Genomic DNA, 27,968 nt, shown 5'->3' with positions numbered 1-27,968 from the left:
AATTCAAGCCTCAAAACTGTGTTTGTTTTCTTAAAGAAATCAGGAAAATGTATCTCTTGGTTTTATTAGTGAAATGTTCTCAATATTTTCTATATAACATGAACCACAATTTTATTAATAAAATATACACAATTTATAACACTAAACTTATTATTATATTAACTTTGCATCAAATTTTTTATTTATTTTATTTATAATAATTAGTTAATGCTGCTGTGATACTGTAACATGTATGTTCTGTGTTTCCACCTTCATTGTGTTTTTGGTTCAGTCCCTGTGACCCAGTTTTCCCTAGTCAGTGTAAAGTCATCTCATTTACCTGTGTCCAGTTAATTACCTGATTGAGTTCCTTTGTTTGCCAAAGTCTTGTCTTGATACAAAGGCACGCCTGCCCGGTGTGGGTCCTCGGGGGAATTTCGCAGAGTATGTAGAGTGGGTGCTGGTAAACTGCGATTCGTCATTAACCATCGGCCTCGCTGAGGAGGAAGTCACCAGCCCTGCTCCTTATCCAGAGCCCATCCTACCATCACCCAGCTGCACGGACAATGAGCCAGAGCCCACCGCAGACGGAGCTAACGAAAAGGACCAAGCTTTCATCGCCGCAGAGCCGGAGCCTCAACAGGTTTCTGAACCGATTTATGAGCCGGCAATACCGTGCGGCATTGAGGGAGTCCTCGTAGAGTTCGAGGGAAAGGAGTGGAGCCCCACCCAAACTCCCGCCACAGAGGGCGAGATGCTGCTGGACTATTTCTTTTGTTTTGAAGAGGATGATCCCCTCCCCCTGCTGATCCCACCCAACTATAGTCCTGAGTCTCCGCTGGTTCCGTCCAGCAAAAGTTATCCTGTGATTCTGCTGGTCCTGTCCAGCAAAAGTTCGCTTGTGCTTCCAGTATGCTCTCCCGCCTCCTCTTCAGATCCCCTCCAGTTCCTCTTCCCATTTGCTGCTGTCTCCCTTCAGCCCCTCGGTTCCTCTTCCACCAGCCCTCTGTGGTGTGGATGCACCTCAGGTCAGCCGTACTACAGCGCCGTCTGGATGTTCGGATCCCCCTGGCTCCGCCTCCAGCCACTGATCCTGTCACTCCACCGCGGCCCAGCGTCCAGACTCCTCTATCCTGGCTCCTCCCTCCCTCAGCTCCACCTCGGACCATCAGCCACTTGGCTACACCAGGCTCCCTCACCCCTCGGCTCCACCTAGGTCGGACAAAACCACGCCTTCGCCACAGACTTGCGAGCCGTTTGCTGCGCGCTATCTCTCCACCCTTATGGCTCCGTCTGACTCCACCATGGGGCAGCATCCTGTCTAGTCTCTGGATATCCATCTGACTCCTGCTCCTAGCCTCTCACTGGATCTTCCCACCTTCCACTCCTCCATGGACAGTATTTTGTTCCCCGGACTCTGTATCATTTTCTTTTACTCTATGCCCTCCTCCAGAGCCTCCTCCCTCTTCAGTTGGTCTAGTTACAGCGCGAGGACTCGCCTTTTTGGGATGGGGCGTTCTGTAACTTGTATGTTCTGTGTTTTCCCCCTTCATTGTATTTTTGATTCAGTCCCTGTGACCTAGTTTTCTCTAGTCAGTGTAAAGTCATCTCATGTCCAGTTAATTACCTGATTGAGTTCCGTTGTTTGCCCTTGTATTTATACCCTGTGTTCTCCCCCATTCTTCGTCTGTTATAGCGTGTGTTATGTTTCCTGAGTTTTTGTCATTAAAAGATCCTGTTTCCTTTTCCTCCTCGTGACAGATACATACAGCGGCTGTGGGAGAGATGGTAAAGTTGGCTTCTTTCTCTCTTCTGACTGCCATTATCAATCTCTCTCTATTTTTTTTTACTCTTTTTGGAAGTTGTGAAAACACTATCATGGAGTTATTCTTTTTCTATTTGAGCAAATGGAAACACAAAAAATATATAGTCAATGTAGTCTCTCATTCACTGCGATAGAAGTTGACCTAACAATGACGACTTACGCTTCTGAGAAACCCGGAAATGTTCAATCAAACCGTTAAATAATCTAGCTGTTAAAAATCCCAAGTCATCACAGGTGGACGACGTACAGAAGCCTGTAAGCTTTGTTCTCAATCAAGAGATTCCCGCAGAAAGCTTTGCCGTTTTGTTCGGTATAATTTTAATAAAGTTATAGATAAAGCCTGTAGCACTTTTAAATTGGCATATTTAAAAGAATCTTAAAGTTGACAATTAAGTACTCATTTATGCAAATACTTGTATGTAAAATATATCAAATAATAACAATAATAGTACTGTACATATAGGTTATGACATCTGTGTTCTGTTTTATTTATTCTGCATTGGATGGTGCTGTCCCACTGCCTAATATTTGAACAGTCAGTTCAGCAACAAGATCGCAGCACATCTCAATTCTCACAAAGATGTGTTCTGTGTCCTTGTGTCCTTCTGTGTACTTTCAACATAGCCTGGCAAGACCGGTCTCCCGAGAACTCAAGTCCGTCCTTTGCTTTCTAATTGAGAAAGAGCCTATGCTATTTTAAATTGACACACCGAGGGAACGTGGTAATTTCTGTTCTAGAAGACAGAGGGCCTGCTGAGATCATCAGAACATATGATAGACAATCAAAGGAAGGAAACTGCACTCTGCTGGGAGTGTTAAGTTATGAAAAGCAAATTGACTTGAAGCCTAAAAATGCAGAATTAATTAATCTCCAGGGTGGCTTTTGATTGAGGAATGAGCTTTTGTTGCCACCTGATCGAGATCTGCTTCTGTGGGGCAATTTATGACAATTTGAGAGTGGCATAAAACACACTTCCATTCTCAGGAAACTTCAGGACATGTGAGAATTACTGTTCAAGAATAGATCTAGTGCCAAAAAACTGGGGATAAAAATAAAGAAGTGATGGACGCAAGTTTGAAGATTCTGGCAGCTAATGGTCTGTTTGTTTTGATGCTCCCTTATCAAGTTCCTCCGTTGGGATGTGTTTATTTCCATTTATGCATGTATTATATCCCATGCATCCACTCCCAATTAGAATGATGTATCGTTGTTATCTAATGATCTGTGCTACTTCAAGTCAAAATAATGGCTGGGCAGATTACTTGTCTTACATTTTCACAGTATAACAACCATTTTTCACCCTTTGTGACTTTTTCTTTTGTCCACATCATCCATTATTTATTTTTGGTGTTTGTTAATGCTCATACTGGGGATAGGAATTTGAACAAACCCCTAACCATAAAACTTTGGTGAATAAATCTTACACTATTTATGAAGAGGACAAGAATGATACATCCAATCATGCCGCTTGTTGAGGAGAGGTGTGCTATTATTTTTTAAGCAATCAGACAAAAAAAAGGCACAAAAAAAAAATCACATAATACAGAAAGGATCAGAACTATTGGGATGAGAATGCCATTGAATATCACAGAACAATACAGTGGGTGGTATGTTCAAAATCTTACAGCAGGAGGCAAATAATTTAGATTTTGTTGGAAATTAAAAAAATGTATATATATAAAAAATATTATATGAAATTAAAATATATAATATGTTATATTAATTATAATATATATGTCATTGAAAATTACAGACTAATATTTAATAGGAATGCCGGTAAAATCTTACAGCATGGAATGAATAATTTTATTCCTTGACAAGTATTTTACTGGACAATTTTACATTATTTTATTTTATATTAACTTTAACATATATATATATAGCTATTTCATTATTTTAGTAATTTTATTTTTTAAATAATCACAAGATATCATATATATATACACATCACATCAGTGAGTTTAGTGTGGAGAACTCATGTTCTCTTCAGAAAATGTGAAAGTCTAGTTCTTTTTTTATCTTCCCATGATCCTAATTATAAAAAAAACATGACATGCATTTCTTCTGATCCGGTAGATCCATGGTGGCTAACTGTCACCATTTTCCCATTTATCTCAGATAATTCTTTAGCGGAGAAGAGAAAAGTGTTGACGGCTGCAGCTGGCCTGCGGTTGCTTGGCAAACAGTGCACAGTCATCTATAACATTTACAGGGTTCATCGCTCATGGAAACCAATCAAAAACTTGCCATATTTGTGGCAGCAGAAGTAATTTTCACCCCCTCTGATGGAATCAATGAGGTTTACATTTACATTTTCAGGGAAAGTGCGATTCTTCGTGCGAGACAGCTCAAAGTGACCTGTGGCAGTCAAAATGAAAAACAGAGCTTTAAAAAAAACACTTTGCCATTTCAATCACATATTTGAGTTTTGTCCATATTAACCAACCAAACTTTTTTGATCCTTAATCATTTTGTTTTTGTGGTAAGGTTTCCTCTCTCTGTTTCTCTCTATGGGAAATGTAACAAAAACACCGCAGGCATTATATTAGTAGCAGGAAGTTGGCTTATGGCTCCGCTTTAAATGAATCACATTAGGACTATAAGAACAGATTAATTTTGCTTACAGCAGACATATATAAAAGGTCTGATTCTTGATTGTGTGTCATCTTATGCAATGTTCTTCTTAAGTCATTTCAAATTGTGAATTACATCTTGATGGAAAATAGCCAGAGAGACTGTCTGAGCATGAGTTGTGCTGACAGCATCCTGCTATAGCCTCTTATTTCAGAATATGCTCATCAAAATGTAATCTAATGAACCGCAACTAACCAAAATAGCCTAAGCAAAAAATGCTGGCTGAAGAACGAACATCTAATACCCTCTGGATTGAAAAGTTCAGCATCAGCAATTTCATGTGATTTATGTGGCATGCTGAGTTCAAGAATATCTTCATATGGCAATAAATCCACTCTTTAAAAACGTTTTTTTTAACATAAATAACATTCTAATATCCTATCTGAGAGTGATGTGATTATGTGATTATGCTGTGGCATTGTCATAATTTCTCTACCTCAAGACATTGAAAAAGTCACTGTAAAACAACAGCTGTTACAGTATTAAATTAGTTTACTAAACATCAATTTTTGTGCATGTAATTTTCAGATAATAGACAAGAGAACTGGTTTGGGTAATGTCTGTAAAATTCTCATAATCATCACCCACCTGAGTACAAGAAGACATTTTGTGTATTTTTTTCCCCTCCGACGAAACAGTTCCAGGAAATTAAAAGCAGAATCAACCACCTCTTCTTGCAAAACAGTCGTGACAAGGGTTTAAGTGGGCTGGAAATGTGAGTAGAACTTTAGATTGCCTAATGGGTATTACCCACTTAGTGTTGTAAAATGAAAAAGTAAAGCATTTACAGAGCTTTATTTTCCCATTTTGATATTTACCCACTTTGAAAAAAACATCTATAAAAAAACATCTACATCAATTTAAAAATTGTGATGGCTCTAATTATGTGTTTAAAAGTAGCAAATGTTTTAAATCCCTGTAGTCAATAATTTGATCCCTTAAAACTCATCTTTGATCACCAAAATGACATATTTAAAGTTTTTTTCCCCTTCATGCCTTAAAATAGTTTGAAAGTAATTCTACACCCTTGCCTCATTTAGTATACACGGTTCTATGAATATGCAAATTAGACGTGCATCCACTCACTCACACCAGCTCAGGTTGACATGATTGGTTAAAAGTTAGTTTGTGACATCAGAAACAATAGCGATTTTAAAGTGCCCCTATTATGCTATTTTAAAGTTTCCTAATGTTGTTTTGGAGTCTCCTACAACACGTTTACATGCATCAAAGGTATCATTTCCTCATAATATACATTTGCACATCACCACATTTTCAATGATTCTCAAACGACTGGTCAGATGAATCAATCTCTCTAAATCCCTCCTTTCCGCGAGCTACTCTGCTCTGATTGGCCAGACAGCTCAGTCTGTTGTGATTGGTGTCGGTACACGATCCGTTTCACCTGCACGATCCGTACACGCATGCGCATAATTACGTAGTAGAAAAGTCACGGTTTCCCTACACTATCGGAACCACGCATGCGATGGCACAACTTGCGGCATATTTGTGTAACGTTGTATTGTGTTTAACATTTCACAGCGGGTCTATTTTGATGCTTTTAAATGTAGCTTACTCTATGCATTACGATGTGTTTACGTGGTTGCCAATCCAAAAATAATAAAGGAGTTGTGAGTTGTTACATTAACATACATGATCAGTTTCCTCCATAGGCTACTCTCCTTTGCGATTCACTGCTGTATGGTATTAGGCTTAACTTGTCGTGTTTTGGTCTGAGGTCAGTAGTATTGTCAAAGACGGTTTGTGTCGTTTTTTTATTATTAAAAGCTGCTAATATTAGTTAACTTTTAAGTTGAGTAATTTTGTATTAGTATGGTATGGGTCTATATAGGCTAATATATATCTATATAATCTAAATGAGGAAAATGATCCCTTCAATGTTGTTTACAGCAGACAATAAGGAACATAATATGCATTTCTTTTTTTTAAATAATATGCATTTCTGCCTAGACAATCTGCACTTACATGAAGAAAGAACTACGTGGAACAGATCGTGCAGTGTCGTAAATCGTCGCAAAACAGAATTATCAATTGCGCATGTGCGTTTTCTACTGCATCTATACGCATGCGTGAAACAGATCGTGCAGGTGGAACGGATCGTGTACCGACAATTGGTTTACCGCATACAGCGCGCGTCGAAAACAAAACCACCCATTGCCATAACAACGTCAGCTCTGCGTGTCCTGACGCTTCCTAAACCGTAAACTAAACACAGTAACGAACAATGACGTTGATTTTACCATATCAATGCGAGCGCGAGTCCGATGATGAAACACTGGAAGAACTAGTTATTCAATCTGAACCTCCATCGCAAGGACGACTCAAGCAGGGGTGTGTTTCCCGAACAACGACGTAACTCGCTGCTTAACTACCATAGTATGATGCATCGTTGAAGAAATCAACTAGCTAGTCACGACTGTTTCCCAAAACCGTATTGTCGCAAAGTGGTCGTTCAATGACAATGACAATTTATTTGTATAGCACAATTTAAAATAACAGCTGTTGACCAATGTGCTTTCCACAATGTAATTAAGTTCATTTAAAAAATAACCAACAAACGAGACAAAATGACAGAAAAAGACCTAAAAATCACACAATAACATAAAAAGCACATAAAATCACAACATTGAAACACATGATAAGAGAACTTAAAAACCACATAAGATCACATCATTTACAACACAAGATACAGTGTTAATCGAAAGCTTTTGAAAATAAAAAAGTTTTAAGTCTAGATTTAAAAGTAAGAAGAGATGGAGGTTGTCTTAAGCTAATAGGCAAAGTATTCCAAAGCCTTGGGGCAGTGATGTAAAAAGCTCGATCTCCCCTACACTTGAGCCTCGATTTTGGGGTACACAATAGAGCCTGATTTGATGAGCAGAGGGATCTTGCAGGTTTATATTCAGTCAGTAGTTCAGATAGGTAAGTTGGTGCTAAGCCATTTAAAGATTTATAGACTAGTAATAGTACTTTAAATTCTACTCTGAAACGCACGGGTAACCAATGTAGTGAGCGTAGAATAGGGGTAATATGCTCCCTCTTTTTTACACCACACAAAAACCGTGCTGTAGCATTTTGGACAAATTGCAAGCGGGATAGTGTTTGCTGACTAGTCCCCAAATATAGTGAATTGCAATTGTCCAGCCTAGATGAGATAAAAACGTGAATTAATTTCTCAAGATCTTTAAAGGAGAGAAACGGCTTAGCTTTTGCAAGCAGACGCAGTTGGTAAAAGCAGGTTTTAAAGGACAAGTTCGGTATTTTACACTTAAAGCCCTGTTTACAGATCGTATCTGATGAAATAGAACGGTTAAGATTAAAATTTGGACACATGCTGCTGTCCCGAGAATTTTAGGTTTATTTCGCTTCCCCCCCCCCCCACCCCCACAATGGTTGTCTATATGCACTGTAAGATTCCGTCCTAAAAACATATTAAACTTTCGTTTACAAAGACGTGAAACTCACCGAGTGGTCAGGGGTGTTCACTGATATGTGCACTCAAAAATCGCTGAAAAAGATGCATTCCAACAGGTTTTATCGTAGTTTTTGTCCAACTCCATTGACTTAATAGGACGTGCTGTGAGACCGCAGCACCTTTACGGTATTACTCCGCCGCTTCTTCTTCTGCTTCTTCTGTGTATTCAATGAAATGCCCGTGGTTTGCTTGCAATTGGCAAAGGTGCATTATCGCCACCAACTGGGCTGGAGTGTCTATTATTCAAGCTCTCAACGGAAGAATCACGGGTGTGACGCGTTTGGCAAAATAGGTCCACAAAAGCGAAATAAACCTAAAATTCTCGGGACAGGAGCATGTGTCCAAATTTTAATCTTAACCGTTCTATTTCATCAGATACGATCTGTAAACAGGGCTTTCAGTGTAAAATACCGAACTTGTCCTTTAACGACAGAATTTATTTGGCGGTCAAACTTTAGATCATCATCCAGAATAAAGCCCAGATTTTTTACCCGGGGTCTCACACGGACATCTCACCCAAATCCAAATTTATAAATTGTGATAACTCAGATGGGCTAAAAACATTTTCTTTTCATTGAAAATTAAAAAATTCAAAGAAAGCCATGCCTTAACCTCCTCTAGGCATGATATAAGAGAATCCTGCAGAATTACGTTTGACAGGCAAATAGACCTGTGTGTCGACTGCATAGCAATGAAATGATAGACCATGTTTCTCAAAGATGGACCCAAGAGGAAGCATATACAGAGAAAATAACAATGGAGCCAGAATAGAGCCCTGAGGAACTCCACAAAACAAATGGGCTTTACTCGAATAATGTTCGCCCATCTTGACTGAGAAACTCCTATTTGTTGGATATGATCTTAACCATTTTAGAGCTGTACCTCTTAGAGTACAGTGAATGGAATCTCCTTGGAAGGGGAGTTCAACCACGTTGGTTTATGACGTCACGCACGTGTTGGAGTAATAACTTATTTTAATGAATCTGTTTGGGAACGAATTAACGCTAGAAGTTTTGCTATAAATTACAGACATGACATCTGAGGACTATTTCTCATTTTTCTCAGTTATTTTGCTTTATTTCCAGATTAAATCATAGGCTCGTTCTTACATAGTAGAGCACGTTCGCACATGCCCACTCTTCAAAAACTGTGCTTTTTAAATCTCTTGACAAACTCAAAGACGTAAATGACATTTGTATGTATTCTACAAAAGACACAGGTTGTACTGAATGTCATCTTGCTTATTTTGCTCAAGATAAGGATTTATTAAGTCCACATGTCATGCTATCTAGAAACTATGCTTCTAACCACAGCTCGAGAGCTGTCGTTTCAACCACACAACTTTGCGATGCTGTTTGCGAATGTTTGTTGGAACGATGGTTTCGGGAAACACTGACTCGTTGAACTATGCTGATAACGGCGGAACTTGCGACCATAGTTGGCTAACGATACTTTCGGGAAACACACCCCAGGACGTTTCTCAGTGAAACACTACTCAGTTTGAGGTACATTATGAGATGTTGCAACTGTAATTCCTTACAATCAGCATTAGCAAGTGCATGTCCATCAAACAAACCGATTATTTTACTTGTACTTATTAATTTACTCAGTATTGTTCTAATTTATTACGGTGAACATGTGGAAACTGTATAACAGTGCATATTAGCCAGGTAATAACAGGTAATAGTGGCCCACAACTGATTAGCAGAAGTATTTCAGTAAAGCCCTATTCGCACGGGATAAGTATTATCTAGGGACCTCGTGTGAATTATAAATTACCCACCCACGTCTGATTTTCATCTGGCGCATTCGAACTGGATAAGCGAAGCCTGTGATTTTACTCGAATTTACTGACTTATCTCCCGGAAGCCGGAACCCGGATATGACGTCAAGACGTTTGCGCACATCTACTTCCTTGTTTCCGCTTGTTTCCCAACATGGCTGCTAGTGCTAAGAAGAAAAGTCGACATTGGACGCGTGAGGAGACACTCTTTTTAATCGATGTTTGGGGTGAACCACGTTATCAAAGGCAATTCGAACAAATGGTGCACAACCACACCGTTTGGGAAAATATTTACAAAGACCTCGTCCTCCGGTGCCCGTCTATACAGGACTTTGGAGATTGGACCAAGTGTAAAGAAAGGTTGGACTACCTGAGAAGAAAGTACCGTGATAGCCTCAAAAACAACAAGAAGACCGGAACAAACCCCATTAAATGTCCTTATTTTGATGAACTGGACGCTGTTCTCGGTAAGATTAATCAACATTTCCCCTCTAACGTTAGCTAACACATGGTACAGTAATAGCCAGTTTATCCGCTATAAAACGTTTCTCTTTTTCAACAGCTAACGTAAGTTACTGTAAGGTTAACGTAATGCAAACATGTGCTAACATGTGCTACAGTAAAAGCCAGTTTAGCAGCAACGTACAGTAACGTTAACTTTATGCTAACTTTAGTAATGCCACACAATTTAGACAACCACTTGCCAATTGTTGATCCACAGCAAAGCACATTAGTTTTACATTCGTTTTCTATTGTTTTTATATACAGGTTGCCGACCTATGAACAACCCCGGAGAAATAAGGTTGGATATTGGGGGGAGTTCAGATGAGGAATCTGACTGTGGTAAGCAGCCTACACTGGCCTGTACAGTACATAATACTGTAACGTTATATTGTGTTAATTTATATGTAGACATTGTATCTTCTCTATAGTTAAATAAAGAAATAAGTAGAAGCATACTAAATCATTACTGAGTGAACCTGCTTGATTTTCTTTTGTTTTCAGCAGGTTCATCTGAGAGCCCTAATGATCACAACACCTCAAGGGAAAATGATGCAGAGGATGAGGCATCCAGTCATGGCTCAGCCTCCAAAGCACCACCACCCCCACCTCCTCCTGCTGCTGAACCCAAGCCACAAGGTGGGCTCTCATGTTGGAAAATAGTTTTCAATAAGCTACACAAATGTAGGTAGTTACTTAGGAGTGAATGGATGATCTGGTTAGCTGTACTATGATACTTAAAAGTATCAATATTTTGTCAATGTACCTTTGGTACACTACCACACACTAGGTTCAGTTGAGTGATGCACCTGCTAAGAGCAGGAAATTGTATTTTAGCTCCCATAATAACTTTTATTGTTTTTCTCATCTACAGTGATGCTTTGTTGTGTGCACTTTCATGTTTGAATAGAATAGAATGTGAAACAATACTTGTCTGGTCTATGTTGTGGTGGACGGCAATAAGTCAAGTCAAGTATATTTGTATAGCGCTTTTCACAATGCAGATTGTATCAAAGCAGCTTCACAGTATTAAATTAAAATAATACAACAAGGTTTGTTTTTGTATTAAGTGCAATAAACCTGCACTTACAAAATCCCAGGGCCGTCTCCCTCACCCTGCTTATAGTAGCCTACGACCATTATAGCATAATATACAGACCACACATCACAGCATCACTTTAATTGAGAATAAAAATAAAAGGAATTATGAGAGCTCAAATACATCCATTTCTTAACAAGTGCATCACTCAACTGAACTTTGGCAAATTGCGTGGTGCACTGACATTGCCAGGCACACAGATGTAACCACAAGAAATGTCCCAAAGGTGTATTCACAAACCATTAATTGACCTTTACATAGTTCTTACCAAAGGAATTTAAATTAATCACTGTAGCATTGAATGTTCCCAGTATTTATAGGTTTTAACATCACAATTTGCTGAAATAAATGTTTTGTCTTTGCAGCACATCGCAGAAGAAAGGGGCGAAAAACACAGATAATGGAGGCAATTGACAAGGGTCTGGACCGTCTCCTGCAAAATGAGAACACCCATGACTACGATAGGGAGCGGTTTGAATGGGAGAAAGAGATGGAGAGAAATAGAATGGAGCTGGAAAGGAAACGTCTTGATTTTGAAATAAAGAAGATGGAAGCTGATGAAAAGAGAGCAGAAGAGAACAGGGCGCTAATGCTCCAGATGTTTCATTGCTTTAGGCCCCAGTCCCAGCATTCACCTTTTTCAGCCCCACATTACTACCCTTATACACCACCTCTTCAACGCCCATCTGCTGAGAGCATGGACTTTCCATCCACAACCCCTGGACCCCCTGCCCCAGCAGCATATCAAGTGCACTACTACAATGACCCACCCAACTAGCTTTTTGTGCCTTAACATCTTGCAGGAAAGCATTATTTGTTCTTAGGCCTTTTAGATTTAGTGTGTTTAGAAGATCTGGCAGTTCACCATTTTATTTATTTCACTTTACTTAGATTTTTGTATGGTTTCAGTGCTTCCCTACAGAAAGCAATATTTAGCACATTTTAAGTAGGGAAAAAGGTGTGTTAAAAAAACTTCGGCTGGACAAATTCCGAATGTGCCTTTTTCTTTTAGGAAAGCAATATTTGCACATTTCTTTTATATTTTGTAAAAATTGTTTATTTTATTACAAAACACTGAAAAAAAAGTTGAACAAAACTTCAAACTTATGTGAATTGCCAAGTTCAGAAATGAAGGATGCTCTGCACTATAAATAAATGTTTGATTTAAATTTCACGTGCGTCTTGACTGCATAGTTTGTGTATGAGCTTCCAAAGCTTCTTTGCACTTTACTGATTTGTATTAATATGGGCTACTAAGGCCTCCCGGATGTGCTCTGCTGGGGAGAGAGCAGAAAATATCTGCTGCTCTGGTCCTGCCTCTGGCTGATCCAACACATCTTCCAGGGGTTCCTGGTAAGCAACTTTCTGCATTTCACAGAAGTTGTGCAACACTACACAAGCAGACACAACATACTTCACATTGTGGGTTTGACAGTCATTTCTTTTCATAATGCATCTCCAACGGCCCTTGAGGCGGCCAAATGCGTGTTCAACGTGGATACGAGCACGGCTCAAGGAGGCGTTGTAGGCTGCCCTGGGACCCCTTGCTGTACCTTCCGGGAATGGCTTCATTATGTTGCTAGTCAAGCTGTAGGCAGAATCGGCCACAATCAGGACAGGTATGTCGACCCCTTGGATGTTCCTGCTGACTGGAGGGAAAAAGGTACCATCCTCCAGCTTGCGGCACAGACGTGAACACTCAAAAACGTATGCATCGTGGCACTTCCCAGGCCAGCCAACATCAAAATCAAGGAAGCTGTAAGTGTGGTCTACAAGACCTTGAAGAAGAACACTGTACCATCCTTTTCTGTTATAATAGTCGGTGGGATAGCTTGATGGGGCTATGATTGGTATGTGTGTGCCATCCAAAGCCCCAGCACACATGGGGAATCCTGTCTTCCTCTCAAATCCTGTGATGATGGCTTGGACTTCAGGGACAGTTTTTGGCCTCTTCACAAAAACCCTCCTGAGATTGCTCAGTGCCTCACACACCTCCCAGAAAATATTACAGGCGGTGCTGGTTCCAATACCAAACAGGTTGGCAACATCGTGGAACTCAACATTACTGGCAAGCTTGTAGATTGTAACTGCTACCCTCTTCTCTAGAGGTACTGGATCCAACATGTTGGTAGTTTGGGGTTTGATGTATGGGTGCAGCTGGTCACAAAGAATATTGAAGGTTTCTTTGGGCATTCTGAAGTTGAGGTACCAATCATTGTCTTGAAAATTCTGGAGCACCTCTGTTTCCCAAAAGGAAGGGCCTCGCTCCCGTGTTGTTCTCTCATTGTACCATGAATTTGCTATGAAAGAGAGAAGGCCATTAGTACATAATGTCAGTTTGCAGTGTTAATATTCAACACAGACGTAAGTAATCAAAATCAGAGGAAGGCCCACATTTTTTTTTACAAATTTAAGTACCTAAACTACAGAAAACGATTCAAATGAGAACAATAACATCAAAAGTATTAAGAAATTTAAGAATGACATTTTGATTTTCAGGTAATCTAAAGTTAATACCTAAACCCAGCCCTGACTGACTACACTTTATAACTATACAAGTAGACCACCAGAAAAAAAAACCAACTGCCAATATTGCTTGCATTTGTGTAGCACATTTTTATTACATGTACTGTAGTCTGTATTCTTCACTGTATCTTTACAGTTTACACATGGGCAAGCATTATTATTATTATTTTTTATAATAATTATTCATAGGCTATTATTATTTAAATGTGCCATGTAGGCTATTAGATACGGATAGCAATGATAAATAAACAAAAATACTTTACAAAATTAACTATAAACATATTAAAATAGTTTATACCCATATTACATTTCTTGTTGCCCAGTAGAAATATGTTTTCAATGGGCTACTATATGGCACTGTACACTTTTTGCGTATGGTTGAGGGTCCGGTTAGATGGATAAAAAAAAAACATTTCACCAGGTTAAAATCTATTAGCTTAAGCTTTATGCTTGATTTATTTGTAACATTATTCCTAATTATGAAGTGAGCCCTGGCTTGATTGTGCCTTATTTTTGATAAGCTATTGCTTGGAAATGTCTTGTCGTTATCTCTAGATGTATGATAGCCTACAAACATAAAAAATTACACTTACCGCATGCTGCTATACATGTCATCCATCTCCAACTAATCATTCTTTTTTTCTTCGCACTTGTGGTGGTTTTCATCTTTCTCTTTCTGCAAATTGTATACGGTGTATAGCGACATGACCCAGCACCCAAAACACTGTCAAAACACTCCAACGCACCCTCCATTCTTCGCGAAAGATGGATAAAAAGGCGCAAAAGAAAGAAATAGCTACCTTGAAAAAAAAAAAAAGCCCCGCTAAATCCCGGCCAAATCAGAGATGCCGATTCGCACGGGACTAATATTATCACAGGACCTCCGTTTTCGGCGAAATATGGTAGGTCATTTGCGGGGGAATTATTACTTTACAAATTACAGACATGACCGATTCGCACGGGATTAAGATCACAGACAATCTCCGCAATTATTACAAATTACTAGAGGTCCCTAGATAATACTTATCCCGTGCGAATAGGGCTTAAGACAGTAATAATGTGAGATAACCAGTTAGCAGGAGACCTACACAATATAAAACTCAAAACTAAGTATTTTGAACACCCTCTTTCAAGAGCAAGCGGTTTGCGAATCCTGCATTGAACTCCGAGATTTGAGAAGCAGTCGTCAGTGAAATAAAGGGAAGACAGCAAAAGTTTAGGATTATACTGGTGTGATATCATGGTAAAGATTAATTTTAACCACTGATTCTTCACATGCTCGAAAAAACTGGCTTTACCTTCCCATTGTAGAGCACAGCGTCTTCTCGACATGATGCTATCCAGTATCCACAGGAATCAGCTGCAGGTTTGAGGGGGTTCAAGTTTCCCTGGTGGGCGGGCAATATTCTAATGTTTCGTCTCAATGTCACAACGAAACGGCTTATGACTCGTTTGAAAAACTAATTTCAGTTCAGTTCAGTTTCATTTCAAAGACATTAACTTTATAAACGGTGCACTTTCAGATTTAAAACTTTGCAGGATGTTTTCATTCACTTAGAGCTTTGTTACACACTATATAAAAGGTCATTTTCAAAAATCCACAATAGGGGCACTTTAAACTGCGTTTGATTTTCACCACAGGGGGACTTTAAAAAAATACACTCACTCTTCTCTGCATTAATGAAATGTGCAAACTTTACATTTTACCACCAAATTAATACCTAAATAATTTAATTACAATGGAAAGTTTTCCTCAAATTTGAGCACTTTCATGCACGAGTTACTGAATGTGATGAATGGAGGAATACGCTTAGCTTCTTATACCACCCTGAAGCAGTAAAGATTAGTAGATAAGATTTAGTGTGCATTAAGGACACTAAGCTTTGGCATTTTTCTTACACACTCACTTCCTGCCACCTGCACACGCCCCCAAGTGGCCAAAATCGCAAGTGAGAGTATTGGGACAGGCCCTCTTTTCATTTCTAAATAAATTGGTGTTGTTTAACAAACTGTTCAATGCTCACAAGGACATTCACTTGTTTTGTTCACGAATGAATCAGCATGTTTGAACGAATCGGTTCAGTTAATGACTCAATGACTCATTAAGACATTCACTTTTTGCCACCTACTGGTGTACTGATTTAAACTGCATAATGTAGATCAATTGCTACTAATTAACTGAAAACAACTTCCTAAATTTGAATAGAGCTTGTGATTTTGGCAGTTTTGTGCAATATGTATTCAATTCTTAACCCTATTAAAACCTATGCTTAAAATGAGACCAGCCTGACCATAAAATTCAATTGGTAAATAGGAATGCTGTTTCAGAAACATCAAGGATGTTGATCCAGGGAGATGTCCTTCTAGGAAAATCACATTAAACAGCAGGGTGATTCATGGCTTCAGTTTATGTAGTCATTTTGATCAGCAGGCTGATGTACGAACCTCTGCAACCTTCCTCTGTGGTTGTAGATCACCTCTTTTGCCTGGATATATTACACAAAACTGTGCGTAATAGCCGGTGAATTGTCTGACCTCCAGCCCATCAGTGTCTGGTGTGACCGAACCGTCTGTTTGATCTGTTACTGGTGACGATTCTTTAGCTGTAAACAATGAGGTACAACATGTCCTCTGTACACATAAATAAACCTCTGTTTTGGAAAAATGGTTTTGTTTTGGAGGTTGTGCAGGCAGATTCTTGTTCTCGCCACAGAACTGAGGGAAATCGTCATACTTCATTGTGAAGGAGACCATGTGTCCACTGTACATCATTTTCAGGTTGTGATTCAGCTGTTTAGAGAAGAAAGAATGCGTGTTTCCTTAAAAGGCGTCTTATTGGGCAGAAAGAAATGTAGGATGAGTTATGATCTTCTAACATCTTCTGTTGGTCCAGAAACAACATTCCTGTCGAAAAAAGTCCAAACCCAAACCCCTTATCCCAAGCCCGATAGCATTAACTACCCATGAAACCAAAAGGAAATGATCAGTTGATAAGATTATTGTTCAAGCCACAACAAGGACGTAATCCATGAACATGTCATTGGTAAACAAGGAAATTATAACTTCAAATAGTTGATACTAGCTTTCTCTTGCTTCTGGTTTTTAAACCTCTTGTAACTATTTGAGATTCAAATTAAAGAGAGGTGCGAAATTAATCTTCAGTAATTCAATTCGTTCATCAGAAATTGTTCATTTCATCAGTCTTTAGTCATGATTAAATACATCCATCAGTTTTTATTAAAGCAGCCTATTCATAAAAACATAATTTTTCCAGCTTTCACATGCTTCAGTGAAATACTGTTAAATCAAAGGCAAAGCCGAGTTAATTTGATTATGTCTGATTCTCATGTATTTAATCTGGAAGAATTAACGATTTAAACTGATAAATTGGAAGTATGGGTTATTATAAAGTCAAGTCTCACAATGCGATAGCAATTATAGCAGAACAACACAGATGCTGGAAACATTAATTAACACTAACAAAAATCATTCCACAGACAATCAATAACTAATGAATTCAAACTCAAAGGTTAGCTGTTATGTCTGATTAAATTCTGCTGAAAGTCTGCTAGATTGTTTCCAAATCTCCTCAGTCTGTGATTATCAACTGGGGACAATCTCATGCTTTCTAAGTTGTTTTTACCATCTGCATTGATTTTATAATCAAAGCAAGTGCAAATGTAAATCTGGGTACAAACAAGTTTACCACTGAATATTTATAAGGAATTCTGGGTCAACTACAGTGTCTTCTTGCACATCATATTCAAGCTATGTAATAATGGCTTTATCAGGAGTTGATTTGATTTGAATTTCTAATTTGAAGAGCAACTAGCATTCTGTGGGAGAGCATGTGATGTGTTTCTGTGTGTGAAATGAGAGAAAGATGAAGGAGGTTACGACTTGGATGCTGTCATCTTTGATTCATTGCCTCCCACAGTCATTGTCCGTTCTGTGGGACGATTTTTTGAGCCAATCACCTGAGTTGTAAACGCCATGAGACTGATCACTCTATCGCCTTTCAGCAGACAGGGAACAAAACTATTTCTCTCTGTTACAATGCCTTCAAAAAAAGGAGTACTCGTGAAGCATCTACTTGCGATTGATGTCGTTCCAGACCGTTTCTTCCATCTGTGGAACACAAATGTAGAAAGTCTAAAGAAGGCTCACTCTGCTCTTTCCCATTAAACCTCATGCGCGAAACGCTGCAAAAGACACTAACGAAGCTGTCAAACACATCCGACCATCACGTTTGCATAAAAAAAACAATGAAAATGCAGCGTCGAATTCAAAAACGTGTTGAACGACCCCTAATGCATGTCTATGCATTGCTTGTCTCTTACTTTTGGAGCACAGCTCGCATTCTTTGCATCCTTGCAGCATCTTTTCTAGTTACAGCAGTGAATAACTGGCGCTATTCAGTGGTGCTCAAGTGGATGGCGCAATCATAATGCGATTCAGATCCAAGGACGGGGTGAAATTTAATTTTGGGTTTGCAGTCTTCGGACCAATCAATCAAAAAACAGCTTCAGTCTGTGAAAAGACCTAGACAGAGAAGAAAAGATCACGAGTGTGAAAGAAATTGGCCTGCAATCCTCAGCTACATATTGTGCGTGACAAAACAGATATAAAAGATGATCCATTGTTTATTTTAAAATACATTTTTGTTTTAGTTTTTGATCGGTCAAGGTATATAGCAAGATAAAATATAAGTGCAAAATGCAAATAAGGTTAGACACAGCAAGAAAAAGTAGATGTGTGAGTGGGTAGGTGTTTGTGTCAATGTAGGCCTACCTACGCGCCTCAGAGTGACAGATAGGATTTATTGTTCCACTGATTCAAATCATTTCGTTTTTGTTAGGCCGTTGTTTCATCCAAATCGCCGGAAGAGAGGCTTACAGAGGGATTGCTTGATGTCTGTGTGTATTAGAACTGCATGAACTGTTGTCTAAATCCCTGTGTGAAAACAAAACCCTGAGATAAGGACAATCAGCATTAGTAAAAAAAAACAAACATCTGACTTCAATTTATTTGTGAGATTCAATTCAAATAAGTTTATTCACAAAGAACATTTGAGCCATTATCTCCTCTACTGCAAATATATATATATATATATATATATATATAATTACACAATGTTCAAAAAATGCATTTGAATGCATCACAGCACAATTTGGTCGGCATCAACCAAAGTTTTGGTACATAATGTATTTGCAAGTCTCTTTTTGTTTTTAAATGTAAACACATCTGTTATTACAAACACCTGCAAGTAGGCTATAACATTTCACAAAAACAGATCCACAAATATACATGTTTATAAGCACTGTATGTTACATTGTAAATGGTTTGCAGAGTGAAAGTCTTGTTAGCCTTTTCTAAAACTATGCCAGCTAAAAAGCATTCATGCTCATGTAAGTATAATGATTAAAATCTCATATAAATAAAGCTGGCTGATCAACACTAGCTGCTGTTTTTGTCACACCCTCACACAAACACATTTTGATGTGTGAAATAAGATCCCTGAAGAAAAAATGGACCGCTGATTTTGTTGACTGTGTTTTTGCTGCATTTGGAACATAAAAGAAAAAGTCAACTAATTAATTAGGCACCACTTGACTATCTGGCGTTCTGACTCACAGTCATCTTTCTCTTGTTAAGAAATGTGTCAGTAGAGGCATGCTGTTAATTGCCACAGACAATAAGTTTGAAATAAATTGTAAGCATATAATGTTTACACTGTCTTAATCAGGCAGACGTGAAGCGATGAATCGAAAGAACTACCTACTAATTGCGTGCTGGCATGTCACCGTGAAATCTGATTGGTCCAAAACCTCACTCATATATTCTGATTGGCTACGTGCCTACGTCACACAGCAGATTTGCATTTTGTGTGCAGATAAATTGCTTGATGCTATAAACTTGTCGCATCGTACTTGATTGGGACAATAATGCACATGCAAATATAATTTTTAAAACCATTTCAGAGGGTTTCAAAGCAGAAATGTTAATTTAATATTGTTGTTTAAATTCTTTAGTACAAAAATATGTGTTAGCTAAAGTCACCGTGAAATCAAAATTGAGTATTTATTATAAATAAGGCATTTTTGCGCATAATTTTTTTTAATTCATGTGCCCTTTAATCAAATAATGTAATCTTTAGTCAAAATAACTTCCCTCCCTCTTGCAGCGACATCTCTTCTCTTTTCTGATGATGTGTTTGCTGGTGTGAGGGCGGGGCAACCTGTCACTCACATGAGATCGACCAATAGAAAACCACAACAATCCAATCAATTTCTGACAGACAAAATCAAGTCTTATTGATCGCCCTACATTATTTCTTGTTCAAGAAGCCGTTTCACTTGGATATACATCAAAATAGGAAAGAAAAAACTATTGCAACTTCCGTTTCATGTCGACTTTAATTGTCCTAGCACTGGAACTATTTTCCTCGGCAGATGAATTTCTGGTTATGCATTACAGATGTAATTCCTATGAGTGGATTCTTCATGGAAAGAGTCCTTTTCTGGTACTGTTGCACAAATCATTGAATGTTAGACATTAATATATTTTTAAATGGTCAACTTTCAAATGATTAGTGTTTTTAAATGTTTATCCAATGTACTGCCTGTTAGACTTCCGTTGTAAATGTATTATTGTTTGTTTTTATATGCTGAAGAACATGTCAAAATTATTTTCTATGGCAAGAAAGCTTTTAACTACTATTAAACCAAGAATATTCCTTGAACACAAATGACACTATTAAAGTTTAATGCTGGTATATCTTATGAATAATTCTCAATTCACATGCCAGTTGGATCCACACAGAAGCGTCATTCTCATTTCCTGCAGACAATGTAGGTTAAAAGGAGTAATTTGGTTCTACTGTGGACAGGCATGTCAATAGTAATACGTCAGAAATCCCATAACTTGTGTAAGTCATCACTTTTTGATTAAAGCAGCTGCGGGATCGATTTTCCTTCAGGAAATTGGAGAACATAGGGAAATATTCTTGTGTTGGTAGATCAATTCCTATTAATAAACATATTGTGTGTCAGATGTTATATATATATATATATATATATATATATATATATATATATATATATATACATACATATGCCATGTAATTACATTCATTTGTCATGGTGATAGCTTTACAGAAGAGAACAACATACAGTAGAAAGCACATTTCCATTACCAGTACAATGTTGTGTTTTTTCTTTTTTTCCTATGTTGTCACATGCCAACCCATTACTAGGGTTATGTTTTTTTAAAGTGAACTAGCAAGTGAACAGTCCACTTTGATCCATCAGGTACTGTCAATGATAATTATTTGTGCTGTATGAAACACATTCTTAATATTTTAATATGAAAAGTATTGAACTGACAGAACTGACTGTCCTTCAAGGTTTTAATGGAGGGGATAATACAGATCTATGTGTTGAAACATTCAAACCGCAGGGGTAGAAACATCTCCCTGGCTTTGTGCTGTTGTTAGTCTAAAGGAGTGCCGGCACACTATTCCTCTGTGCAAATTACTTTCAGATGAAAGGAGATGCAATTTGCTGTTAACACTTTCCAGAGCCATTTGAATGCTCGACCTGTCTGTAAATCCAAACGAGATGATGACTGCTAAACAACTACAGATAGAGCCAATGTGAGGTTGAAGATCTAAGGTGCACAAATTTGTTGTATGACAACACGTAAAACTGTTTCATGATGAGGAACCTTCTTCAACGATGAACAAAACTGTGCACAGTTTTCTTTCCTAGCAATGGAGAAGCATCCGCACAGCAAGATCCAGAAATAATGTTTAAAATGTTCTTATTTCAAGTATATATGTTAGATTATATATCTCCCATTCAGTCACCTCATAGATCTTTGTGTAGATGCATTGATGAAGATGATGAGAATATCCTCTAAACGTGAAGAGCTCTACTCATCTGTGCTCTTTTATTGAACTCACAGTGTAGAATTTAGCTAGGTCACATTGATGCACCAGTACAATTTCATGTAACAGGGACATGGACAGCAAGACCTTGAACAATCAGTAGAGTGAAATAAAGCACTTCCAAACTCCATTCCCACAGTGTAAACCAGCATAGATGGGAAACAAACCATGATGACAAGCAGATCAGCCATGGCAAGGTGTGCCAATGAAAAAATTGGTGATGGTATGAAGTTTCTTAAATTTGGAGACCACATAAATCACCAGGCAGATGCAATGAATCCACCACTATGAATCCTCGACAGTGTTGAGTTCACATCAGGAATCCTTTCAGTATCCTCACCTAAACCATGTAAATAGAAAGAGGGACAGTTTATAGATAGATATAGACAGAATAATAGATAGAACAATTTAAAAATAGACAGACATACATACATACAGACAGATAGATAGATAGATAGATAGATAGATAGATAGATAGATAGATAGATAGATAGATAGATAGATAGATAGAAAGACAAATAGACATACAGATAGATAGATAGATAGATTGACAGACAGAATAATGGAACAATATAAAAATAGATAGATAGATATAGATAGATAGATAGATAGAACAATATAAAAATAGACAGACATACATACAGACAGATAGATAGATAGATAGACAGATAGACAGATAGATAGATAGATAGATAGACATACAGATAGATAGATAGATAGATAGATAGATAGATAGATAGATAGATAGATAGATAGATAGATAGATAGATAGATAGATAGATAGATAGATAGATTGACAGACAGAATAATGGAACAATATAAAAATAGACAGACAGATAGATATAGATAGATAGATAGATAGATAGAACAATATAAAAATAGACAGACAGACAGACTGACAGATAGATATACAAATATATAGATTGACAGACAGAATAATGGAACAATAGAAAAATAGACATACAGATAGACAGACAGACAGATAGATAGACAGATAGATAGATAGACAGATAGATAGATAGACAGACATAATAACAATAGAACGTATCTAAGGCTACGTTCACACTGCAGGCTGAAACGACCCAATTCCGATTTTTTTGCCCCTATGCGACCTGTATCTGATCTTTTCATGACAGTCTGAACGACACAGATCCGATCTTTTCAAATGCGACCCAGGCCACTTGGGTATGTGGTCCCAAATCCGATACATATCCGATCTTTTCAAATGCGACTTCAGTCTGAACGGCCAGGTCGCATGTATCCGACCCGCACGTCACTGATACGCGAAAAACGTCATAATCCTGCGTTGAAGTAGTCGTCGGTTTGAAAACGGACTGCATATTCGTCGAGCTGAGGTAAATCTGCCGAACGGGTCGACCTCGACGAGCCCGTTAATAAAAAAAAAATAAAAAAAAAGCCCACGGCCATTATATATACGTTATGTTAACTTATTTGTGCTGAATCTGATATTAGATAGGTCAGCGGCTGCTGTCTGGCTCTTGTGTAACGGTCGCTGCGCGCGCTCGTGTGTGTGTGTGTGTGTGTGTGTGTGAGAGAGAATCACAGTTAAAGTTTAGCTACTTCCGCAAACAACAAGTGACGTCGTTGACCGTTGAGTACTCTTCTGCGCATGCGGGTCACTTCTGGGTCATTTCACGTTCACACAGGAGATCACAAAAGGTCGCATTTAATTGGAAATGTGAACGGCCTTGCAAAAAAATCGAATTTTTTCAAAAAATCGGAATTGAGCATTAAGCCCTGCAGTGTGAACGTAGCCTAATAGATATAGTTTACTGTTGTCACCTCAGACATCTGTTGCGTTGAGATGTGTTGTCACCATATCTTGGGCTTCCAAAGCCTTTTTTGGTTTGCTGCGAACCGCTGGGGCAGCCTGGCCCTCCATGTGCAATGAATCAAGCCGTTCCTTGCAACGGAAGACCGCAACAAAGGCGCTGCGGTAGTTACGGTTCATCCAACCATACACCAGTGGGTTGGCGAACGTCGAGCACATGGCCACAATGTGGAAAACTGTGTAAAGAAGCCGGAAGTCCTTCATGTCCAACACGCTGTGGTCAATGTCAATGGCGAGCTGGAAGGCGTGAAAAGGCAACCAGCTGACTGCAAACACCACAACCTGCAACAGACCGGGTGAGAGGTCATCTGTTATCTGCATGCGTGCTGCATCACGACTGGACAAGCTGAAATAAAAAAGCCTGATTGCGCTACATGCTGGTATTCATGCTGGTATTCAACTCTATTTATATTATTGCCAACTATAACCTCTTTCAAAATAACTGTGAAGAAAATAACTATTTGGGTTACAGAAAACTGCTTCTTATGTGGAAATGCTCTTGGGAAAGAAGCATGCTGTTCTAGCTGTCCTGGCTCAAGAGAATAAACAGAGAAAGTACACAAACTAAAAATGTACAAGGTCCTTGTTGTGAACATCAGAACACATCTACTGTAGAAATCCAGGTTATAAATGTGTTAGTGATAGGCTGACATAATGTCCAATGCAAGTGATATTTGCTCCTGTCAAGATTATTGGAAGGCTTTCAATTATCTTGACCAAGAAGTTACTCTAAAAAAGTAATGAATTACTAGCTACTAATTACATCTTCAACAGTGTAATTTGATTACTTTACTACTTACTCTCTCTAAAATGTATTGCATTACTTATTACTAATTACTTTCTAAATCCCTTATCAATCTCGACCAGTTGAACAATACAATGATAGACATGAAACTGCTCAATTAATTATTTCAAATAAATAACATAAAATTTCATAAATTATTCTTTAACTGACCAAAGTATTTAAGGAGAGATGATTACATTAAAAACATACATTTTAACATTAGGCAATACATTTTGATGCTAAATCCACTATTGTTTTACATTGAATTGTTCTATAGTCTGTATACAGTATTTCATGCAATTACATCAGAAGTAACAGTAATTAAATTAAAGAAAAATGAAAAGTAATCCCTTACTTTAATCCCTCAAGGGAAAATGAACTAAATGACAGTAATTAATTACTTAGTAATGCACTACACCCAACACTGGTCTTAACATTGCCAAATATCAGCCTTTTCAGCCTGTTTTTTACATTTATTTAAAAAAAAAATATTCTCACCTTTTATTGTTATTTTTATTTATTTTATTTATTTGAATTACTTCTATGTAAAGCACTTTGAATTACCATTGTGTATGAAATGTGCTATATAAATAAACTTGCCTTTTCATAATCTATAATATACATTCCATAGTATAACATACATAGGTGTGTGTGTATACTGTATATATATATATATATATATATATATATAAATACACATATAAAATGATACGAAGATGCAGGGATACTGTGATATTATATTCACTTAGTAAAGCTGGAAACTGCACACACCATGGTTACCAGCATCTTGGTGGTCTTGCGGCGGCGCTGGTGCCTGTCGCTGCGACCAACTGGGCTGACATGATTGCGGAGTTTACTCCAGATACGGATGTAGGCAAAAGAGATGATAGCCAGAGGCAATATATATTGCAGCAGCAGCGTGGAGATTCTGGAGAAAGAAAACACAGCCGTCATCGATGTAAGTAGCTGAAGAGTGTCATTATGCTGTTGTTAAAGAAAATGACTCATTTTAGCTGTAATTTATATGTTATGGAACAAACAAGGCTTTCAAAGATAAAAACAGAGAGTAAAACTATGAGCATATACAGCAACCTTGAATCAAAATCTAAATAATTAACAATGATGTTTCAGATTATCAAAATCTTTAGATGATGTCTGTTTACATAGATGTCAAAGTTTCAATCATCAAAAATATGTATATTTATCTATAATATATGCAGATCTTTGAGCTTTCAGTTCAATTGTGAAACAGTGGAACTTGATAAATGAACACAGCATACATTTGTGGCATCTTGAGGGCATGAGAAAACTAATAATGCGTTCATTAAAATATGCATGTCTGATACTCACGAGTATAGAGTGCTGTCTGTACTACTGTCAGGCCATTTCTCTCCACAAACCTCAATGGAGTCATCTGGAGAAAGTTCTACAATCCCATACTCTCTGAATATGGCCAGTGGGCTCGCCAAGACGGCACTTACTATCCAGGTGATGGCAATGACCAGAAAGCAGGTGTCCTTTGACATTCGAGTGTCTAGGTGGTAAACGATGCATCTATGCCGGTCCAGTGCAATTACATTTAATGTAATTGTAGAGACGTGGACGGCGAGACCTTGAGCGTACGGCAGAGTGAAACAAAGCACTTGTCCAAACTTCCATTCCCTGAGGAGAGTGTAAGCCAGCGTGAACGGGAGACACAACGTGTTGATGAGTAGATCGGCCACGGCTAGGTTTGCAATGAAGAAGTTGGTGACGGTACGAAGTGTCTTAAATTTGTAAACCACATAAATCACCAGGGAGTTACCCACAACGCCCAAAAGGATGATGGTAGAGTACGCCAAGATCAGAACCACCTGGACCCCGAGAAGCTTGGTGCTGTCCCCCAGCTCTAGCAGAGGATGGTTCAGAGTCATGTCAGAAGAATCCTGCCCAATGGCCAGGTCTTTGCTCCCAGAGGAGCCATTGATTAAGCTGAGGGAATCCATTTAACACATGGCCATGCTCGATTTTGGAGAAAGACCAAGCTGTCCTTAGTTTTGACAACCTGAAAACACAGGTTTGAATTGACATTAGAAATCCTTTCAGATAGATAGATGGATGAATGGATGGATGGATGGAAGGAGTCGGGTGGGTGGGTGGATGGACGGACGGACGGACGGACGGACGAATAGATAGATAGATAGATAGTTTAGGCAATAAAATATACAGAAAATAATAAAAAAATATACAAAAATTCACACAAAAAGTATCAAATGCTATTATACAAAGTAAAAAGTTTGGACTGTTTATCAAGACTATAAGGCTTGAAGAACTAACCGTGTTTTTGGAAATCATTCCTTAAATAATTGTAAAACTTATACTGTAATAAATATGAAAATAAATGACATCTACCATCGGCATATATTAAAGAAAATATATTAGAAATTCGCCTATTTCGAATTTACATGCATATCATACTTACTACTTAAGTAGCTACCGGATAATACGGATCTCCATCCCGGGCTATGAATATTTTATATACTCTCAGAGAGAGTCTGTCAGAATAAAAAAAAAAAAAACCTTGGCGTGACCATATTGTTTTATTTCCAACAGCAAAAGAAGCCGCATCGACTTATTCTGATGCAACTTGTCAGGTCACTTTTATTAAGGTAAAATGTTTTCATCGGGTTAAAAACTCATTGCGCACGTCTTGCCTGCGCTCGAGCACACTCCTCTAGCGTCTTTATCTGAGAGACAAATATTTACATTAAACCATTATCACTTGGAGACATAAACAAACACCGGAGTCCGTGGAAACTTCATGGCACACTTCCCAGGACACGTCAGGACACCGACGGCGAAATGGTCCGTGAAGGAGCGCACGAGGCGCACCAAATAAACGAAGAAGAAATTGCGAAACGTACAAATGTTCGTAGTCTGTATTATTAATGCCGGTTTGATGAAAATACGTGTTTGGACTAACAATGGATTATATTGGCATGACTTACCAATGTCCAGGCAGCGCATTCACCTCACCGTCTCCAATAGTACGTCGTGCGAGTCAGGATACATCACCATCAGTTAAAAATAGATCTTTAGAAATATTATGTAGCTATATCTATACATTGATAAAAAAATAAAATAAACAAGTACAAGTTCCTCTGTTTGCTTTTTCAATCAATATGTTTTCCTGAATGAAAGGTTGATGTTTCAGGTGAGGTGGGCTGTGGAGCTCAACCGTCTCTCTGACGCTCGCGACTGAATTACATTCATCCACACAAGCCAAACCCACAAGTTCAGAGTTTTCGATAGGAAAGAGGGGGGGGAGAGACATGAATCACGATGGTCAGGTTCAGCTGAATAACAGAAAAAATAACCTACGCATGCCTTATGATTTTTATCAAACTGCCCCATTCAATATTTGGGTAAAAAAAATGTTTTAATTAAAATTAAAACAAACAATACAACCACTAAGGCAACAATATTAACAATTAATAAATGTGTTATAGGCTAAATGCTGCAGTTTCATAGTCTGTAATCTATTCATTGCAGTTGCGTTTG

General features: G+C 38.2%; 2 protein-coding genes across 4 annotated transcripts; one reads left to right on the top strand and one right to left on the bottom strand.

Moving 5' to 3' along the window:
* The first annotated feature begins 9,711 nt into the window (after window positions 1–9,711).
* On the top strand, window positions 9,712–12,492 carry LOC309494304 (uncharacterized protein). 2 transcript variants are annotated; one of them, XM_082163576.1, is made up of 4 exons: window positions 9,712–10,185; window positions 10,487–10,561; window positions 10,727–10,858; window positions 11,684–12,492. In XM_082163576.1, the coding sequence occupies exons 1-4, from the start codon at window positions 9,873–9,875 to the stop codon at window positions 12,094–12,096; spliced, it is 933 nt and encodes a 310-aa protein (XP_082019702.1). In that variant the 5' UTR covers window positions 9,712–9,872; the 3' UTR covers window positions 12,097–12,492. The 2 variants fall into 2 exon arrangements, with proteins under 2 accessions (XP_082019702.1, XP_082019701.1); XM_082163575.1 differs by having other exon boundaries at window positions 10,724–10,858.
* Window positions 12,493–19,924: 7,432 nt separating this feature from the next.
* npy2rl (neuropeptide Y receptor Y2, like) lies at window positions 19,925–27,663 on the bottom strand. 2 transcript variants are annotated; one of them, XM_082163690.1, is made up of 5 exons: window positions 27,416–27,663; window positions 25,779–26,472; window positions 25,200–25,356; window positions 23,596–23,926; window positions 19,925–22,132 (listed from the first exon to the last, which is right to left on the bottom strand). In XM_082163690.1, exons 2-4 carry the CDS (start codon window positions 26,411–26,413, stop codon window positions 23,597–23,599), a joined length of 1,122 nt encoding a protein of 373 aa, XP_082019816.1. In that variant the 5' UTR covers window positions 26,414–26,472; window positions 27,416–27,663; the 3' UTR covers window positions 19,925–22,132; window position 23,596. The 2 variants fall into 2 exon arrangements, with proteins under 2 accessions (XP_082019816.1, XP_082019817.1); XM_082163691.1 differs by lacking the exon at window positions 27,416–27,663 and adding an exon at window positions 26,890–27,394.
* Window positions 27,664–27,968: the final 305 nt, after the last annotated feature.

The sequence above is a fragment of the Leuciscus leuciscus genome (genome assembly GCF_965113295.1).
Source record: "Leuciscus leuciscus genome assembly, chromosome: 3".
NCBI classification, from domain to species: Eukaryota; Metazoa; Chordata; class Actinopteri; order Cypriniformes; family Leuciscidae; genus Leuciscus; species Leuciscus leuciscus.
This window is presented reverse-complemented; position numbering and strand designations above follow the sequence as displayed.

Bases quoted from the DNA above. Each gene is read 5' to 3' on its own strand.
- LOC309494304 (XM_082163575.1), top strand. From the start codon at position 9,873: ATGGCTGCTAGTGCTAAGAAGAAAAGTCGACATTGGACGCGTGAGGAG. The intron at 10,186-10,486 runs GTAAGATTAATC...TTTTATATACAG, and splicing joins TGAACTGGACGCTGTTCTCG to GTTGCCGACCTATGAACAAC. The intron at 10,562-10,723 runs GTAAGCAGCCTA...TTTTGTTTTCAG, and splicing joins AGATGAGGAATCTGACTGTG to CAGGTTCATCTGAGAGCCCT.
- npy2rl (XM_082163690.1), bottom strand. From the start codon at position 26,413: ATGGATTCCCTCAGCTTAATCAATGGCTCCTCTGGGAGCAAAGACCTG. The intron at 25,357-25,778 runs GTGAGTATCAGA...TTCTTTCTCCAG, and splicing joins ACAGACAGCACTCTATACTC to AATCTCCACGCTGCTGCTGC. The intron at 23,927-25,199 runs GTGTGTGCAGTT...GGTCTGTTGCAG, and splicing joins CCAAGATGCTGGTAACCATG to GTTGTGGTGTTTGCAGTCAG.